The sequence below is a fragment of the Miniopterus natalensis genome, chromosome X, assembly GCF_054644295.1.
Source record: "Miniopterus natalensis isolate mMinNat1 chromosome X, mMinNat1.hap1, whole genome shotgun sequence".
Lineage (NCBI taxonomy): Eukaryota > Metazoa > Chordata > Mammalia > Chiroptera > Miniopteridae > Miniopterus > Miniopterus natalensis.
In genome coordinates, this window is record NC_142103.1 from 63,381,054 (window position 1) to 63,402,109 (window position 21,056).

Genomic DNA, 21,056 nt, shown 5'->3' on the forward strand with positions numbered 1-21,056 from the left:
GATTTGGGGGCTCTTGTCTTTTAAAGGACTGTTAAGTTTATCGGTTCAAGAAACAGACGGCAAAACATGGTGACATGGGAGCCACAGGAACGTGGCACTCTGCATCAAAGCTTCAGTGGTTTCTCATTTCTCAAGACAAAATCCAAATGCCTTACCATGTCCGTCAAGTCCCTGGTTGACTGGCCTTGGCCCATCTCTCTGGACTCATCTCACTGCTTGCTGGGCTCCTGTTGCCACACCAGCTTCTTTCTGTTCCTCAAACCCTCAGACCCACTGCTGCCTCAAGACAGTCATAAATATCCATGTTTGGACAGATACCTCTATGCAAAGATATAACTAAGAGAGCCTGGGCCCACATCCATGTTTCAAGCCATTCACTCATCACTCAGCTATTGTAGCCAGACTGTCAACTAGGACCCAGCATCTGCCCCTGTAGCCCCTGACTCCAAGACGTGATTACTCTGCAAAATAATGAACATAAGTAAAAAAGACAACAAGCATAAGCTGCAAATGAAGGAATGAAAGAAAATATTACATGCAATTGGTAACCAAAAGAGGGCAAGGATGGCCATAATTATATCAGACAAAATAGACTAAACTTCTCTCTAGAGACCAAAAAAAAAAGTCATTATATAATGATAAAAGGGCTAATTCAACAGGAAGATATAACATTTTAAATATATACACACCCAACATTAGAGCATCCAAATATACAAAGCAGATATTGACAGACCTAAGGGCAGTAGAGGACTTTAGTACTCTCCTTATAATAATGGATATACAGACAATAAAGAAACAGCTGAATTGAACAATACTATAAAGCAAATAGACTTAACAGACATATGCACAACTTTCCACCCAACAGCAGCAGGATACACAATCTTCTCAAGCTCACACACAACATTCTCCAGGATAGAGCACGTGTTAGGTCACAAAACAAGTCTTAACAAGTTTAAGAAGATGGAAATCATCCCCAAGTATATTCTCCAACCACAACAGAATAAAACTAGAAATCAGTTTAACAGCCACAAAACAAGAAGTGATAAATACTTGGAAACTAAACAACACAATCTTAAACAACCACTGGGTCAAAGAGGATATCAAAAGGATGTGTAAAAAATATCTTGAGATAAGTGAACAGTAAAACACAATATACCAAAATGTATGGAATGCAGCAAAATAATAAGAGTGAAGTTTATAGTGATGAACGCTAAGTGAAAAAGAGAAAGATCTCTGCAATAGACTTAATGTGTCCCCTCCTCCAAAATTCGTATGCTGAGTTCTAATCCACAATGCAGTCTTATCTGGAGGTGGGGCCTTTGAGAGGTGATTAGGTAAGGAAGGGATTGCCTCATTAATGGGATTACTGCCATCATAAGCAGAGAGATCCCTGGGCAATTCCACCAAGTAAAGATATAAATCAGCCATCTATGAACCAAGAAATAGGCCCTCACCAGACACTAAATCTCCTGGGGCACCTTGATCTTAGACTTAGACTACTCAGCCTCCAGAACTACAAAAAATAAATTTCAGTTGTTTAGAAGCCACCAGTACTTTATTAAAGTAGCCTGAACTAAGAAAATCTCAAACAACCTTACTTTTCATTTCAAGGTGGTTAAAGAACAACAAACTAAACCGGAAGACAGAGGAAGGAAGGAAATAATTAAGAGTAGAGCAGCAATAAATAGAGGGGGGAAAAACAACAAAACAAGTTATTTGTTGGTTTGTTGATTTTTTTGGAAAGATAAAGAAAATCAACAAACCTTTAGCTAGACTATGAATAAAAGAAAGACTCAAATAAAATCAGAAATGAAAGAATAGACAATAAAACAGATGCCTCAGAAATAAAGAGTATCATAAGGGATTACTGTGAATTTTAAATGTCATTGAATCACCTCTCACCCTCTTCATTTCCATGCAAAATAATCCACTTAAAAACATCCTCAATTTTTTCCTAAGGTCTGTTTTTCATTCTCTTGTTGTTAGATGGGCCAGGTACAGAAACCCAGGTACAGAAACCTGGGTACAGAGATTCACCAGGGCAGAAAGCAAGGGGCAAAATTAGGAAAACAAGAACCTTGTCCCCAGGGTAATCTATTCTCCCTAGCCTACAGCTAGTCATGCAGTTTAGACACTCTGAGCATTCCTCCCTAAAGATAACATCTAGGCCTCAGTTGTATTTCAGCTCCAGGTTCAGATAAGCAGAAAAACCAAACAAGTGGTGCTGTGGCTACCTTAGAATCTGCTACATTGACTAATGACCCCCTGCCCTAGCACTGACCAATCAGTGGAGACCAGGACCCTGAGAGAGGGCACTAGGAAAGCTGATGAATATTCTCTTGAGACACTTCCCTGAAACCTCCCCTAAGATTTCCACCTGCAAGAAAGACATAAACAAGCTCAGGACAAAAGACCCAGTGCATGCTCTACAGCGACAGCTTGTCCCAGGCTTACCCCCTTCTCTCTGACTTCTCAGTGAGCCAAAGCAGCCCAGCCTAGGTTCTCCAGTTGCCTCTATCCTCTTCCTTATTTCACTGTCACAAGTATATTTTTGCTGCCATCACGGACCCAATACCCTTTGACTCAGTGCTGTGTAGTCCTTTCCTTTGGGTATCCCATCCCCCAACCCCTTTTCCTTAAATTCAATTTTTCTTTATATACTGTCTGAGATGGCTATTTAGAGTGTCCGTGCACCACCAACCTTACCCTTTCACTTACTACATTCAGTGTCTTCTCAGCAATTGCTGTAGTTCCTTGATATGCATCTTCTACTTTGAAATCTAAATCTTAAAACTGTTACACCCCTCTTACGCGAGACTAATTCACACAGAGACCAAATTGACCATTTGGAGATTTATTAGCCAGCAAATGTGAGCGGGCTTCTGCCCTAACAAACTCGCAGCCCCGAACAGTCCTCACAGGGAGAATATAAAGGCAAAAACTACATTCTATTTGGCCAAGGGGAGTAGGGGGGGACTATCAAAGAGATATAGAGAAGCTAAGATAAGCATTAATTAACCTTCTTCAGTTAGCTATTCCCTGGAATTTTGTGGGCAGAAATCTTTTACAAAGAGCCAGGGGAGGGAAAGAGGTCATTGTTTTCTATCAAATTTTGTTGCTCTTGCTTATGTTCAAAGTAGCGATTGTAAGGGGAGAAAATGGGAGTGCTAAAATGGGAGTGCTATACTTCAAAACTAGGGTATCTAAAACAGAATAAAGATAATTTCCCTAGGTTAATTATATTCCCACTTCAGTTAATAGAAGTCCGGAAGAAAGGTACTCTATCTTGTACTTTTACATTTACATTTGTAAGGGAGATCTCCAGTTGTAAGAGGTCTTCCTGGACTGTACTAGGAAGAGGTAGATAACTTTATCTCTAGGAACTATTATAAAGGCAAAAGACAGAGGCTTAAATTTGCATAAAAAATTTGTAAGGACAGAAAAAGGCCTCTCCTTTTCTTTGCTATAGCCTTCCACAATTTATAAGAAACACCTGGTAATTAAACCAAGAGGTTGCTAGTTCCCCTAATTCAAGCTGCCTCTCCATTCAAACAGCCGGGTAGATAAGGGTTGCAACACTTCCCCCACAACCCCTTCCTCCCTGCTGTTTTTCCTACTCAGGGATAATTCTCACCAGGAATCTCTAGTTCAAAAGTTCCCTTCACCCTCCTCTTCAGACAAGTCTCTTTGGAACTATTCATAACTTTTGTACTAAACCTGTTTGGCTTGGGAAAAATACTGATTAGACACCTCTTTAGGGCATCTGCTGGACTGCCTCCTGGAAAGCAAACAAACTCTAACTTTTCAAGATACCCCACCCCCACCCAATATCTGGTCAACTTCAACACAATCCCCCTCCCTTCCTTGTCCCTTAGCAACAGCAACTGCTTGTTCTTTAAAAATGCAAGCCACTCTTTCTTCCCTGCCCTGTAATGAATAGCAATACACTGGCCCTTTCCTCTACTGGAAAGTAAAATGTCTCTCTTCTCTTAGTTGTGAATTCTTTCACAGCCCAAGTCACTGGCCAAACCCTAAAACCCTTACACTTGTTTACTACGCTTTTCCTGGTAACCTCCCACAACTGACTGCCCCACTCCCAACATCTTTTGTCTTCAGCTGAAGATATTTACGGTATTGACTTCAGCCATTTTGGTGAGTTACTCAGTTTCCTAGGTCTCTCCCTTGTATACAGGAGGCAAACATGTTAACTAAACTTTTGTTTTTCTCCTGTTAATCTGTCCTTTAGTACAGGGACGTCTCAGCCAAGAACCCAGAAGGGAAAGGAAAAATTATTATTCATCCTCTGCAGAACAATAAATAGGCTATACCATATAACCTAGGTGTGCAATAGGCTATAAAGCACACTCCATGTTTGCCCAACAAGAAAATCACAATAGATGAAAAAAGGCCCACATACTAAACCTGACAAGCTCAGAAGAGGCCTGCATAGTGAGCCTTACAAACTCAGAGACCGAAAGTAACCACATAGGATGGTCTGAATATAAAAATTCCTAACTAAAAGGGAATCATGGCAGGTAGTCACATCCTGGGCCTGTAGCTTCCTTGACAAAGGTCAATCTGTATCTTAAGTCTGTTTTATTGTTAGGTTTGGACAAAAACTTAATGTTCCTCAGAGCCCATCCCTCCCCAGCATGAGAATGTAACTTTTAGATGAATTCATTCCGCTAGCCACATTTTGTCCTTACGCTTGGTAACTTGCATTCCCTGCATGAGAAAGTAACTTTTAGATGATCTCAAGCAACAACCTGTTCCTTACATTCAATAACTTTCTCCTCTGACTCAGAAAAACCGTGTGCATGCAAAAAAAGTTCCCTCCCTACACCCTATAAAGAGACTTCCTCCCAACCACTTGGAGCTCAGCCCATCGGTATTCAGATACTTGAACCATCTGTATTCAGATGCCTTAATAAAATTGCCTTTACCTTCTCATCTGGCCTTGTGTGGTCCTTCTCGGAAGCCTAACAATTGTCATTTTGCATCTTTGGAATGTCAGAGTGCTAGTTTTCCAGACCACTCAGGGCACACCCACCACACCAGAGCAGAAACCACAGTACCTTCATTGTTATCTTGTTCCCGACATACCATCTCTATGTGCTGTAAATGTTTATTAACTATCCTGTACCCTCCAATGTAAAAGTATCTCTCCATTTTACTCTTTATCCAACCACAGAGACTTCCCCCACTTTGCTTTCTCCTGTGTCCCTCATCTTCCACCAATGAATTTCATGTAACCTTCCTTATGTCTCCTCCTTTGATTCTAATGTATAAAATAAGCTGTAAAACTGCCATCCTCTAGAGCATTTTCTCAATCTGCTGAGATTTTGCTTCCTGGAAACTGTCGTCAGTTTGGCTCAAAAACTCACAAAAATTCTCTACAGCTTTGGACATTGTTGATATCGACATAGTCTAACAACTGTTGATGAAAAAGGGGGTTCTGTGGAAAGTAACCTCACAGGGTGATCTGACCTTAATTCATAATTGTGAAGGTCATGGGGGGTAGTCATGCCACAGGGATACAATTTCTTTACTAAGTCTTATCTCTGCCTTAAGCAAACCCTATCTATTATTTCTGTGCACCTAGGTTAACTCTAACTCACCTTTGAAATGCCCCCTTTCAGACTCCTCAAGAGAGCATAGTCTTAACTATCCTGTAATCCCATCCCCAAATTGCTTCCTCCTACCTTCATGTAATCTTCCTTAGTTCCCTCATTAATCTTAAATGCATAAAAGAAACTGAAAACTGCTATTCTAAGAAGCACTTACCTCAGCCTGTTGAGGTCTTGCTTCTAGGTGCATCGTCTTTTTGGCTCCAATACATTTTTATAAAAATTCTCTACAGGCCTGTGTGGCTCAATGGTTCGAGTATCGGCTCATGCACCAAAGGGTCATGGGCTCAATTCCCGATCAAGGGCACCCACCTGGGTTGCAGGTTTGATTCCCCTGCCCCATGCAGGAGGCAACCAATCAATGTGTCTCACATCGATGTTTCTTTCTCTCTATTGCCCCCTCTCCCTTCCACTCTCTAAAAATCAATGAAAAAAATATCCTCAGGTGAGGATTAACACACACACAAAAATTCTCTACAGGTTTGAACATTTTTTGGTCAACATAATGCATTTCTCAAGACATATCTTATACTTAAGCAGCACATGACTGTATATGAGTATAAAAGACCCTATAGCCCTGGCTGGTTTGGCTCAGTGGTTAGAGCATCAGCCTGTGGACTGAAGGGTCCGAGGTTCGATTCCAGGCAAGGGCATGTACTTGGGTTGTAGGCTGGATACCCCGCCCCAGTCGAGGTGCCTGCAGGAGGCAACTAATCGATGTGTCTCTCTCATATTGATGTTTCTCTCTCTCCCCCTCCCACCCTCCCTCCCTTTCACTCTCTCTGAAAAGCAATAGAAAAAATATCGGGTGAGGGTTAAATAAATAAATAAATAAATAACCCTATAAATGCATGTTTTTCTAGTTTCTTCTTTGCACTGATTTAGAAAGCAATTGTATAAAACTGTGGGGGGGTGCTTTAATAAGTCTAACGGAGGTGTGATCTGATCCTAAATTCTTAACTGGGCAGGTCATGCATGCCCCAGGAATAAAGCTTCTTTAGTAAAAAGTTTATGTTTGCCTTAAGCAAGCCATTGTCCATTGTTCTTGTGCATCTAGTTTAATAAACCTTTTAAATGCCAGAGAAATCATGTTTTTCAGAACCCTCAGAAAGGTAATCACCCTGAGTACACATTATATAGTTAACTATCCTGTAATCCAAGTCCCAACTTGCTTTCTCCCACTTTCATGTAATCTTTATGTTCCCTCCTTAATTCCAAAACTATAAAAGAAACTGCAAAATTGTCATTCTCAGGAGCATTTGAGATCTTGCTTCCCAGCAATTGTCACTAGTTTGGCTTAAGTAAATTTTTGTAAACGTTCTCTACAAGTTTGGATGTTCTTACGTCCATAAAATAAGAGGTATATAATGTACTGTTGAGCCTATAACATATAGAAATGCAATATATTTGCCAATAACATCACAAAGGAGATTGGTGGGAGCACAGCTATTTTGGGATGAACAAATGACTCCACATGGTAACTCAAATACAAGAGAACAAACGTAGAGAACATAGCAAAAGCCATAAATATTTATTTGTCCTTTCTTATCTCTGCTTCTTTAAAAGTCATAAAATGTAATAATTATAACAATGTACTATTAGGATTATAATGTTTATAATTATACTATATATAAATAAAGCAGAGAAAAAGGAACTACAGCTATACAAGAGTAATGCTTCTACATCTCAGTAGAATTAAGTTATAAAATCCTTAAAAGAAAACACATGGGTAAATATTCATGACTTCATATTTGGCGATGGATTCTTAGCTATAACACCAAAAGTCTGACTAACAAAAGAAAAACATAAATTTGACTTCCTCAAAATGAAAAAAAAAATTGTACTTCAAAAGACACTATCAAAAGAGTAAAAAAATAACCAACAGAATTAGAGAAATATTTGTAAATCATATATCTGATATGGGAATTAAATCTGGAATATATAACTAACTGACATCTCAGTAATGAAAGACCAATAATCCAATTTAAAAATGTACAAACAACCTGAGTGGACATTTCTTCAAAGATATACAAATGGCCAATAAGCACATGGATAGATGATCAACATCTTTAGTCATCAGGGAAATACAAATCAAAACCATAATGAGATAACACTTCACATTCACTAGGATGGCTTGACTAACAGTCAGATAACAACTATTGGCAAGGATGTGGAAAAACTGGAACCCTCATACACTTCTTATGGTAATGCAAAATGGTGTAGTCACTTTGAAAATGAGTCCGGCAGTTCCTTAATTAAATATAGGGTTACCATATGACCCAGCAATTTTTTTCCTAAGTATACACCCAAGAAAAATGAAAACTTATGTCCATAAAAAACTTGTACATGAATGTTTATTGCTACATTATTCATAACAGCCAAAAGATAGAAACAACCCAAATGTCCATCAACTTAGGAATGCATAAAATCTTATATATCCATATCATGGAATACTATATGCAATGAAAAACTATAAAGTACTTAATACATGCCCAACATGAATGATCCTTGAAAACATAATGCTAAGTGAAAGAAGCCAGTCTCAATTCCATGTATATGAAATGTCCGGAAAGGACAAATCTAGAGAGAATGAACATAGATTAGTGGTTGCTTAGAGCAGGTGGGGGAGAGGGATGGGAGATGATAGCCAAAATGGTAACAGGTTTTGTTTTGTTTTTACTATTAAAAATGTTTAATGTTGACACTATTGCAGATGTCCTCCATTTCCTCCCTCGCTTTGTCCACCTCCACCCACTTCTGCCTCCCCCTCCCTTGGCCTTCAACACACTATTGTCCATATCCATGGGTTATACGTATATGTTCTTTAGCTAATCCCTTCACTTTCTTTATCAAATCACCCCCGCTCCCTCCCCTCTAGCACTCGCCAGTTTGGTCGTCATTTTATTCATTACATTCCACATATTAATGAAATCATATATTTGAAGTAATGAAAATGTAAGTCAACTATGGTGATGGTGGCACATATCATTGAATATACTAAAATCTATTGAATTGCACACTTTAAGTGGGTGAACTGTATATCTGAATTAATCTCAATAAATTTGTTTTAAAAAATGTGGTACATATATACAATGGAATACTACTCAGCCATAAGAAAAGATGAAATATTGCCATTTTCGACAACATGGATGGATCCTGAGACTATCATGCTAAGCGAAATAAGTCAGACAGAAAAAGACAAGAACCATATGATTCCACTCATATGGGATATAAAACTGAAAGCAACAAATGAATAAACAAGACAACAAAACTCATAGACCATACAAAAGTATAGTGGCTACCAGAGGGGAAGGGGTGTGAGAGAGAGGTAGTAAAGGGTAAAGGGGGTCAAATATATCGTGATGGAAGATTTGACTTTGAGCGGTTAAACACAATGCTATATATATGTATAGATGATGTATTATAGAATTTATAGAATTGTACACTTGAAACCCATATAATTTTATTAACCAATGTCACCCTAATAAATTTAATTTTAAAAGTGAAGTATATGATCAATGCCAGGATCCAGAGACACAGACACTTTAAACTTAGATAAAAGGTCCTATAGATTAACTCAGTTTCTACTATTTAAATATTAATAAAATGAACCCAAATTCTATCATTCAAAACTCGTAAGTCCTTTTATTATTAACATAGCAAAGAGGCAACTATAATAAATCATTACAATTTAAATTTTATCACACAAAATCTTCCAATTTTAAGAAAAACTTATGTTTAAGGTGTTTCCCTCTATTAATAGTGCTCTAGTAATTATCAGACCAGTATCTTTACAATTCAATAAATATTCACTGTGTGCCTAGTGTCTGCCAGAGTCTTATCTAAGCTTCTATAAATATCTGACACATAGAAGACAATAAATGAATGAATGGCCTTAAAGGTTGTCAATTATCTAGGACTTAGTTTCCTCATATAAAAATTAGAAGGGCCAGATATGGTATTCTCTCCATAGCAGCACTGTTCAATAGAGCTTTCTGCAATTATGGAAATGTTCCATATCTATGTGGCTATTCAGACTTTAGAATGTGGCTAATGCAACTGAGAAATTAAGTTTTTAATTTAATTTAAATTTAAACAGCCACACGAAGCTAATTACTACCAGGTTGCACATATGCTCTAGTGTGAAAAACATATTTACAAAGCATCCCAGTAATCATATACATGTGTGTTTATCTGTGTATATAAACATATAAGACAAAAGTACATAAAACAATACTTCCCTTAATATGTACAAAGCAATGATACCTCCTTTCCTATTCTACTGAATTTCATCTTTAAAAAAGTGCTGACCCAACCCACTAACATGATTTTATAACACTACATTAAGGTTTCTTTCCAGCTCTAGAACATTATGCTATATACTAATGATTGTCCTAAAAGTATGCATTCAATATTTACTTTGTAATCTTAATCACAAGTCTCTAATTAATTTGAATGTGCATCACTTTGTATCAGGTTCTACTTTAAAAGCCTTATAATCATTCCTTCATCTCCGTTTAATGCATTTTTTTTAAAAGGTGGCAAGAGTTGCATGCCTCTAAGAAGTAGAAAGCAAAGGGAACATCTTTCCCTTGTTTTTCACATTACAGAAATGGTAATCAAAGGAAATGGTAGGGTGTAGAGGACAGAGTGGAGGAAATAAATTGTGGGGATAGTGTTCATGAAAAGACAGAAAGCTAACATTTTACCACCATCACCACCTGTGAAACGCCTAATGATTTCTTTTCCCCCTCATTCTTCTAGGCTGACAAAGTTCTACAAATTTTATCTTAACTTCATTTGGCTTATTAGAGGACTACAGAACAAGAATGTTTCCCAGGAGACCATGTGTTACAAACTTTCAACGATAAAGTGTTTTTAAAACCTTAATAAAATGATCTGGATTTGCTTCTCTAGCCTAATCTGCCACTTCCTATCTCCTCACTAATCTAAACCATATGGAGTTCTACAATAGGTTCCACGTTCTCTCTTACTTTTGGGCCTTTGCACTTGCTATTCCCTCTTTAACTAGCTAATTTCTCCTTGGGCCTTTGCACATGCTATTACCTCTTTAGCTAACTTCTCCTAATGTTTCAGGTCTTTGCTTACTTATCCATCGCTGAAGACAATTTTCCCCACCTCAAGCAAGATTAGACTTGATGCCCCTCATGTATATCTTACAGTATTTTGGACCTTCCTCATCATTGCACTATTATATTATACTTACCTGTTTACTTAATTTATTTCCCCTATTAGATTTTAAACTCTTTAAGGACAGGGCCCATATTTTGTTCTGTTGTTCACTGCTGTAAAGATGTTCATTAATTACTGAATGAATGCACTCATTACACATGTCTAGCATCAATCCCTATTCTCCCTGCTTGGAATGTTCTCCCAGTTCTATCACCAGTATGAGATCTACTCTATAATCTGGCCCTTCATTATCACAATCTCCTCTGGATGATTACAGCCCTTATTGCTTATAATATTCATTTGAAATTTAACCTAATACCTTGTTTTTTAGTTACTCTTGTAATGCATAGATCCAATCTCAATGAAATTGACCAATCTTGAAGGCATTAACATATCTATTTCTCTTGGTACTCCATTATGTAGCATAATACTATACACAGTAGACATTAAATATTTGTTGATGAAGAATCAAAATTTTAAGAGGTTGTTTCTCATACAAAGCTGACAATACTTTAGTAATACTGATGAGCAAGTAGTGTCGATATATAATAAAAAGATACACTGAAGTAGAGCAAGTACAAATTAAAAAACAAAACAAAACTGTTCTTGAGAGATAATGATGGGCACAAATATTAAGATACACTATAACCATAGCTACATTCGTTAAGATAAGTAGCCTTATAGCTTCCAAAGCAACCTGTGTACACAGAAGAACACTATTTTCGGATCAAAGGGCAATTGTGTTTACATATAAATTTAGGATGATCTATGTTTTGGAGAGCAAGATAATTACCATTTTCGCTTATTAAGGAGCCCTGCCAACAAGAGGAATAACTGGTGTAAAATCAATTTGCCGCTTGTTTATACCTACTTGCTGTCTTCTTAAAGTACTCTCCAAATGCTACTTCCGACTGAGTAGAATCAGAACCATTGGCAAATTCGTCCCAAATTCCATTACTAACTTTGGAAAGCAGCCCAGTTTTCCTTGCATTTACCAAGGTAATATGGTGTCTACCGCATCTCTTAAACTAAGAGAACACCGTGTAAATCCTGCGAGAGTCACCGGTGTTTCGGATGACCTCTGTCCGGAACCTCCCGTCCCATTCCCATTTGCTGTACTCTCAAAGGTTTTCTTCACCCCTTTCTCAAATTACTATCCCTAATTTCCTTCACTTACTGCTACTCCAAGTTAGCCCTGGCAACCTTTCTTCTTGGCTCTTTCTCTGACCCGGCGTTAAGAGGGCAACGTTTCCCCCATAGGTCCCCTTGTCCTTCACCCCACTCTTCCATGTGAACAGCATCTCACCTGGGAGATTCGAGCGGTTTCTGGGACGCGGAGCTGACGTGACCCCCATTGCGGACCTGACCCGCGCACAGAGACTAGAGGCCGGATCAGGATGGCGAGGCGCAGACGCTTTTCGAAAGCAGCCGCCGCGGCAGCCCAGCGCCAGGAACGTACCGGGAGCAGCGCCATCTTGAGCGAGGAAAGAGGAACCGAGAGCAGGGGATTGTGGGACACTGGCGGACCTAACTGTACTACCTCAGGTCTTTCTCCCCTCCCCCTCGTTTTCCCAGGGCCCAAGACCGGAAATAGCTTCTCGTAAGATTCGGGTACTTTGTGCGACCGCTTTTCTTCTTCTGGGGCTAGCCTTTGCGAGTTTTTTTTACATAACCGGGAACGTCAGAATATTATTGTCTTTTTCTCTTTTCGTAGATTTGCCAGATAAAATGCAGGATGCGCAGTTAAATTTGAATTTCAGTTAAACAATGTATCATTTTTTAATATAGGTATGTCTCCGATACTGAATTTGCTAAATCTGGCAACCTTATTTTGTCCATCATTTCACTCTTTTCTTACTACCTCCAACTAAGTGCCACACTCCGCTCTGCATTTTCCCTTTGCATATTCGTATCTTCACTCTCCTGTGCACTAACGCTTGGGCTAAACTACAAATATTAATTTACCCAGGGAGGAGGCTTCATCCAAGAGATTCACTGCCTTTCCATATTGTAAGCACTTTTACTTGGCTGATTGCGCAAACCTGGTGGCGGTTTTCCTCTGGTCTGTTGCTTTTGGGACAGTTTTACACACAGCTTTACTCTGATATTTTGCCTCTCTAACTCTTCCCTTTGTTTTCTGCAGCCTCCTTAATTTTCAAAATAGCTAGATTGGCTGAGGAATAGTAAAGTGTAAGTGTATGAGAAATCTATGTTTAAAGACAAGGGTATATTCTTTTGACACCACTATCATCAAACAAAATGATGTTGAAATGTTTACAGTTATCTAGGAAACTGCATTTCCAAGTGTAAATGTTACTTGAAACCCTGGAGACAGTAATGCAATTGCAATTTTATATTCATTGCTGCTCACTGTCAAACCTATTAGACAACACAGGCAAATAATTATTATGAACTCCTTATGTAGAAGCACCCTGGAATAATAAGTCCAATGAAGACAAAGAATATGCCTGATCCAGGAAGTTAGATTTACTTTGTTTCAAGATTCATATTATACTTCAGGTTTCCAGATAAGAGGATGTTTGAGTGGAGTTATTTAAATAAGAATAAATTTTCCAATATAAGGTAATTCCATGTAAATGAAATTGCATGCTAAAAACAAGAAGGCATAAGAAAACTTTTCCAGGTTCAGGAATTTAGGGAGTGTATGGCAGAGTAATAGGAGATGAGCCTAGGTGAGCAGTGACCTAATGGTGAAAAGGCCTTTAAGAAGTTAATACCTGGTCCTATAGCAAGTGAAAGGTTTAAATCAGGAGAGTTACATGATCAAATTTGCATGTCCATTAAACCCCTCTGGCTTAAGTGGGAAGGTTGGACTGGAGGGAGTTCAGATTGGAGTCATGAGGTTAAATTCAGTCATAAAATAAAGTCTTTAACCTGGCAGTAACAGTGGCAGTAGATCAATTCCTAAGATATTATGGATCTGGAATTGAAAGGAGTTAGTGACCAATTGGACATTTCTGGCTTATTATTGTCTTCTTAACAAATAAGTAACGGCCTCTTTTATTAATGCCTATATCATCAATATATTCAGCATCTGTTCTGTTAGAGAGCAACACTCTACAGTAGAGAAACCCTAGATTCTTCCAATGATTAGGGCTGAATATTGCCACTGAATCTTTCTACCCAGGTAAGGCATTGTCCAGTAATGCTGTAACTTTTTAAAAATGTAGGAACCTATACCATATATATTCTGTGGGAAATTGTCAGATATAATGTGACAAAATGAAATCTTTTATACTTTCAGAAACTCTCATACACGTTATCTTGCAGGATGTTAATAACAGTTTTTTGGGGGCATTTCTCATTTCTAGTAGATGAAGATGACCAGAACTACGTGATGATAGAGTTAAAAAGAGAACCCTGGTATTCTGGCTGCTCTTCCACTGTTCTTTACACTAAAGATTTAATTGAAAGTCTCTAGAGGTTATATAGAATCATAAGATTTTTAATCAGGCAAGACCTCAGAATTCTGAAACACCAGACCCTACAGGTGATTTCTCAGGATTCTTGAGAAATTTCATTAGAATCGCTTATAGGCATTATTGGCATGGGACAACAGTTGTGTGGTTTTTTAATGGAATAAACATATTTTTACTGAAGTACTGCTCATTGTAAACCAAGTCTTCTGATTAAGAAATGTGAATAACATTGGAATACACAAGTAGTTACTGTATGATGAGCTGAAGTGTGCAAACATGAGCCAAGTAAGCCAAAGAAAGTCTCCTGTGCACCCAGAAATAGAACATGAAGCATAGTGAGACTTGTGCGCTGCTGAAGAACATCAGCAACAGACAGACAAACTTGGCCTGTGGCAACTTGATATATAAGTGTCAGAAATAAATAAGAAACAGAAGAGCACACAATAAAAACTTCTATAAATAGCTTTTGCAGATACAGATCACATGAAAGCACTTTATTTAAGCAATTATTGTACTAATGTATGGATATAGTATTTTTTAATTTACCAAGTGCTTTTTCATGCCTTACTTAATACATCAGCCTTGGGGATTGGGTATTATTTATTAATATTCCCATATTTATGAGGAAAAAGCTTGAGTCTGGTTGTGACTTGGCAGAGGTCGCAAAGCTAACAGGATGAAGAACTAAACCTAGGTTTTATGACTCCAAGTACGTGCTCTTTTCACTTAATTACACCTGAAATGTGGAAGAAACACTTGAGTACTTCAAGAAGGCCACAGTGATCTTTTCTGTTTCTAGAACTTATTCCAGAACTTATTGCCTCAGTGCCTTTGCACTTGCTTTCCCTCTACTTGACAAAAGTCTCTACTGGAGACTTTTTAATGACTTAGATATCACCTGCTTAGAGAAGCTTTTCTACTACACCTTATCTAAAGAAGCCACTCGTGGTTCCTGCCACACTGTCACATTGCCTTGTTTTAATTCCCTTAAAATCTTGCTACTTAAAGTGTGGTCCACACACCACCAGCATTGGCATCACCTAAGAGTTTATAAGAAATGTAGAATCTCAGCCCACTCAGGACCTGATGATTCAGAATGTACATTTTAATAAGAATTTCCCAGGTTATTCATATGCACATTAAATTTTGAGAAGCAGTTTTAGAGCACATATTACTTTCTAAAACTAAATTCTTTATTTTTTGTGCATTTTTAACATTAAGAAATATTTTATCACAACTGAAATAAAGAAAAAGATAATGGATACCCATGTACCTGCAACCCAGCTTAGTTATATCTTAATATTTTATTATATTTGCTTTAGATCTTAAAAATGATAATTTAGTGAAGACCCCTGTGTTACCACTCTCTAATCCTAGTCTCTTTGTTTTTCTAGGTTTTTTCCTGTTTTATTCCTTTATGTTACTTTTGTTGGAGTTTGGAAAGAAGAGAAGACAAATAAATTTGATTAACCCACCATGATTATCTAGATGTCCTGCATATTTTATGAGGCTAGAATAAACTTAATACCAAACATAGACAAGAATCATACAAGAAAATTATATGTCAATCCTACTTATGACCATAAATGAAAAACTAGAGAAATAAATAGTGAACTCAATCCAGCATTGTATAAAATAATACATCAAGACCAAGTAGGCTTTATCCCAAAAATACAAACATGGCTGAATATATGCACATATACTGATGTATTCTATAGCTATTGGGAGTAGTTTACCTATATGTCCCTTATATTAACATTGTTAATTATCCATATGACAGACAACTTTTAAAGAATAACTATCTATAGAAAAACCATAATTCAGAAAAGATATTCAATGAAATTTAACACTCATTCAAAATTTTGAAAACTCTTAGTTAACTAGGAATATAAAGGATCTTCTCTAAATTAACAAGAGGTAACTCTCCCACCATTAAAAAAAATCTATTTCAAGCATTTTACTGAATGATGACACTTTTAGTAGTGTTCTCCTTAAAGATGGTAATATGCCAAGGATGCCCACTTACCCACCTACTGTTTGACATTGTATTGAATGGAAGTAATAGTCAATGCAATAAGATAAAAAATAGAAATAAAAGGTATTAGGATTGAAAGAGCAAAAATAGTAGTAGTTTGTAGATTAGGTCATTTTCCAGATAAAAAATAATCTATAGATAAACTAATTTAAAAACAAGAAAGTTAAATAAGGTTGCTATGTAGAAGGTCAACCCAAAAATATCAGTACCCTATAGAGGATATAAATTTTTTAATTTATTTTTTATTTATTTTTTTTAAATATATATTTATTGATTTCAGAGAGAGGAAAGGAGAGGGAGAGAGAGAGAGATAGAAACATCAATGATGAGAGAGTCATTGATCGGCTGCCCCCTGCATGCTCTGGACTAGGGATCGAGCCCACAACCCATGCATGTGCCCAGACCGGGAATCGAACCCCGATCGCCTGGATCCTGGGTCGACGCTCAACTGCTGAGCCATGCCTGGCAGGGCTAAATTTATTTTTTATTGAATGTATTGGGATGACATTGGATAATAAAATTATGTAGGTTTCAAGTGTACAATTCTATATTACAACATCTATATATTGTATTGTTTGGTTACTATTCCAAGTCAACTCTCTTTTCATCACCATTTATTCCCTTTAACCTTCTTCTACCTCTCCCCACCTTCCCTTTCCTCTGGCAATCACCATACAGTTGTCTGTGTCCATGTGTGTTAACTTGTCCAAATTTTCTATACCTTTACTACTTATTTGTGGGTTTTGTTCTATCAGCATCAAAATGTCCCACTATAAATGTGAATTTATTGATTTCCCCTTGTAATTTGGTCAACTATTATTTTTATATAAGTTGATATTATGAGGTGGATACAAGTTCATGATTGTTATAACTTTGTGATGGCTAATTAAAGATTATAAAGTCATTTCTTTTATATTAATAATTTTCACCATTAATTCTCTTTTGTCTGATATAATATTGCCATATCTTTACCTAGTGTATCTTTTTATACTCCTTTATTGTTAGCTTTTTTTGTATGGTTATGTTTTAGGTGTGTCTTTTGTAACCCAAATTTTCCTGGATTTCATTTTCATATCCAATATGAGTTGTTTCATAGACACCTATGATTAATTTACATTTATATTTTAATTATAAACATATTTGTGCTTGTTTTTATGTTATTTTATATTTTATTTGTGCCATTGTTTGTTTACTTCTTTATCCCTCCTTTTCCACCTTCAGCTGGTTGATTGAGTTTTTCCTCCTATGGGTATGAAAGTTATGCATGTTATTTACATTCTATCAGTGATTACATTTATAATTTTAAAAATACGTTACTATACATTTTTCTAACGGTCTACAGGTAACATTTCTGGCATTCTCTTTACAAAAAGAAGAATCTTAAAACAACCTTATCCTTCTATCCTCCATGTTATAATAGGTTAGCTTTTAATTCTATAAATCTCTTCAATTAATTATCATCATGATTTTTTTACAGTCAATACTTACCTGGATTTTCAACACGGTTTACTGATTTCTTTGCTCAACATTGATTAATTACATCACACTTCTTATTTTTGGTTTCAGTTTCAGTTTGGCTGGGATGAATTTTTTAGTAGTTCTTCTAATGAAGTTCTGTATATAGTAAACTTTGAGTCAAGGGGTACCTGAAAATATATATTTTTAAATAATTTTATTTATTTTAAAATTATCTGCCTCCCTGTAGATATCATTTTTTGAAGGGTGTTGACCTGCTAAAGTTTTGCCAGAATGGTGACTGGCTGCACTTGGGTTCTGTGAACTCAAAGACCTGTGACTGAGCAGTGCCATCCGGGACCAGGTACTGGCCCTGCTTTAATGGGTCCTATAGCGGTGGGTAGGAAGGAGGAACTGAGCGGGCAGAGTTGACACCTTTTTGTTTAGAGACTTTTCTCACAGTCATTGCAGCCTGCCTCTTCTGATTTTCAGAAATTTCAAAGACAATTTTTTCTCTTCTCTGAAAGTCCTGAGCCAGCATATCTTCTCCTTCAGTTTCATGGCAAAGAAGAGATGCACCTCCTCAGTCTCCGTGTTGTGAAGCTTAACGGTACTCATGCTGACATTAAAGTCATTATCTCTGCCATCTTCAATGTCCACTACCTCATATTTATCCATGTTATTGCAGCCTTTATAGTATAGGATGTCTTTCCGAATCAGGTCCTTCTTCCAAAGGACCATCTGGTGGTCAAGCATGAAGAAGACCCGCTGCTGGTTGTGGCCATAGGGCTGGTAGATCCAGGCCATCTCCCCAGTGTAGATTAACTCCGAGCTCCTGCCTAGGATGCCCTCGCCCTCCCAGTCTAGGACAGAGGACTGCCACTGGGCAATCTTGTCAATATTCTCCAAATGCTGCTTGTGTTCATTGATCTGCTGAATCACATTTCTCATGACAGCCAAAGCAGCTGCCATGTACCTGTAGTCACTATGGTCCTGGGAGGTATACTTGAGGAGCTCAGCCAACTGTAAAGGATACTTACAGATCTTCTGGACTGGAGTCAAAAGGAAACCATCAATAGCAATGTCAATGATCTGCTGCTAGAGGCAACAGTCCTCAAAGAAATGCTGATAGCGGCTCTCTACCAGTTTGAAGAGCTCCATACAGGCATCCAGGTGGTTGTTACAGTACTCAGAGTATATCTAGAACCCATCTTGGTGCTCCAGGAAGCAGGGTCCTATCTCACTGAAGTGGGGGTCATTATTGTAGTTTCTCCAGGTTTCTCACAAAGCCCATCCGAAAACCATAGATGTCTTCAATGTTCCCAGAGATGACCTTCAGTTGCTTATGGTTGAACATGTCCTATCTCTTTCGGCATTACTTCGGGTAACCTTCACAAATGTCTTTGAGATGCTTGATGTAATGATGCTCAGTGCTCATGATTTCATTGATGGTATTGGCCTGCATCTGTTCCCCATTCTGTAGTGGCTGGTCCAGACAGAGGCAGTCTGAGTTGGGGTCCAGGTGCCCATTCTGCATGTCACTGGGCCCTTCCTCTACCCTGTCCTCCTGGTTCACCCAGAGGAACGTCATGCATATCACAGCAAGGCCATGTGGAAGCTCAAAACATTTACCCCCTGCTCTTTCTCTCCCTCTCTTTTCCTGTCTCTGTCTCTCTTGACTTTTTTTTCTTAGTGGCTCTCTGGATAAAATAAAATCAAGAGTTAACAAACGCTCAGATGGCTGGACTCCATTCAGTGTATTCCTAGGAAAAACATGAGTATCACATTGACAAGCAGGAAGACTACAATCACAGCAAAACAACTACAGTTTGCACATCCAGGATCATGGTGCAATGCAGAATACTGTAGTGTTCCAGGTGGGGGTCCAGCAGATGGGAAGATGTCAGTGTCTGTTCTCTCAGACTGTCCATACAGCCACCATTCTAGAAAGGAGAGGAGGAAATCAGATGGTTAGGGAAGGGTTGGGTTTGGTTCCTGAGATTGGTATGGAGGGAGGGGGAGTGAGGACAGGAGAGCTTGTTTACCCCCTTTCCATGATTGAGCTGATTTTCTTCCGTAGCTGAGAAATCTTAGCTTGCACTGAAGTTGGCAGAGACCAGTATTCTCTCTTAAGCACCATGGAAAAGGCAAAATCCTAGCTTTCAAAATGAGAGGCAGGAGGAACCAGTGAGAGGTTCTCCAGGGCCTGCTCGGTCTATCTACCCTGGCCTCCATCTGTCCACCTGCCTGGCTACCTGTCAATCTCGGTCTCCCCTACTCCTTCTAGTTCACTCTCTTTCCTAAGCTTGCTTGTTCTGTTCACTGGGTTCCTGGTTGCCAGCCACTTATTCCAGCCCTGCCTAGTCAGCTCTCTCTCTCCTCTCCCCCTGAAAATATTTTTATTTCATCCTCAGTTTTGCATAATAATTCAAGTGATTATCACATTCTAAGATGATAATTACTGGATTAGATTTCCTTGAGCCTAAATTTTCCTCTTACATATTCTGATTTTCTTTTTTGGTGGTAAAATTCCTTGAATGCTTTATAATATAGGGTGTCCCAAAAAATGTATACACATGCTTTGAAAAATTATAAAAGACAGTGTTTATTAAAATACATTTTATTTTCAAAATTGAGCTATCAGCTGTTAAAGTGTGTATACAGTTTGGGGGGACACCCTGTATTTTGTTATAATCTCGTGTTTAGAGAGAGTTGTTTTCTTGCCCTGGCCAGGTAGCTCAGTGGATTAGAGCATTGTCTGGATATGCCAAGATTGCGGGTTTGATCCCTGGTCAGGGCACATAATAGAAGCAACCAATGAATGCATAGATAAGTGGAACAGCAAACTAATCTCTCTCTCTCCCTCTCTCTCTCTCTCTCTCTCTCTCTCTCTCTCTCTCAAATAAAATTTAGAAAGAGAGAGAATTGTCTGCCCTAAAAGTTTTGCATGTACACTAGATTGTAGAGGTATCACTAATGGTATAGTTTTGTGTTTGCTTTTGCAGTATCCCTATAAAATTTACCAGTTTGGGACTGGTTTTTATTTATTTTTTTAGATTTTGTTTTCCACAACATATATGGACCCCACAGTGCAGACAGTGCATATATTTCATGGGGGACTCACAGCTGAGAATGGATTTTTTACATACATTCATAGGCCAATGGTCATAGTCTTAGTCCTACTTCTTATTCCAGAAAGCTCAATTCCAGCTCACTACCCACGTACTAGGTCTGTCGCCTCTCAACCATTTCAGCAGGACATTAAACCCCAGCCACATAGGGCTGGAGAAAGGGTTTGACTACAAA

At 38.1% G+C, this 21,056-nt stretch overlaps 1 protein-coding gene and 1 pseudogene across 2 annotated transcripts in view; both read right to left on the reverse strand.

Moving 5' to 3' along the window:
• Nucleotides 1–12,312, reverse strand: part of ABCB7 (ATP binding cassette subfamily B member 7) — a 124,448-nt gene extending 112,136 nt beyond the window's left edge. For both annotated transcript variants that reach the window (XM_016203900.2, XM_016203899.2), the window contains exon 1: nucleotides 12,127–12,312. In XM_016203900.2, coding sequence (XP_016059386.1) covers nucleotides 12,127–12,294 — 168 coding nt within the window. In that variant the 5' untranslated portion in view covers nucleotides 12,295–12,312. The remainder of the gene's footprint in view (nucleotides 1–12,126) is intronic.
• A 5,691-nt stretch (nucleotides 12,313–18,003) lies between these two features.
• LOC107530214 (rho guanine nucleotide exchange factor 9 pseudogene) lies at nucleotides 18,004–19,341 on the reverse strand (annotated as a pseudogene).
• Nucleotides 19,342–21,056: the final 1,715 nt, after the last annotated feature.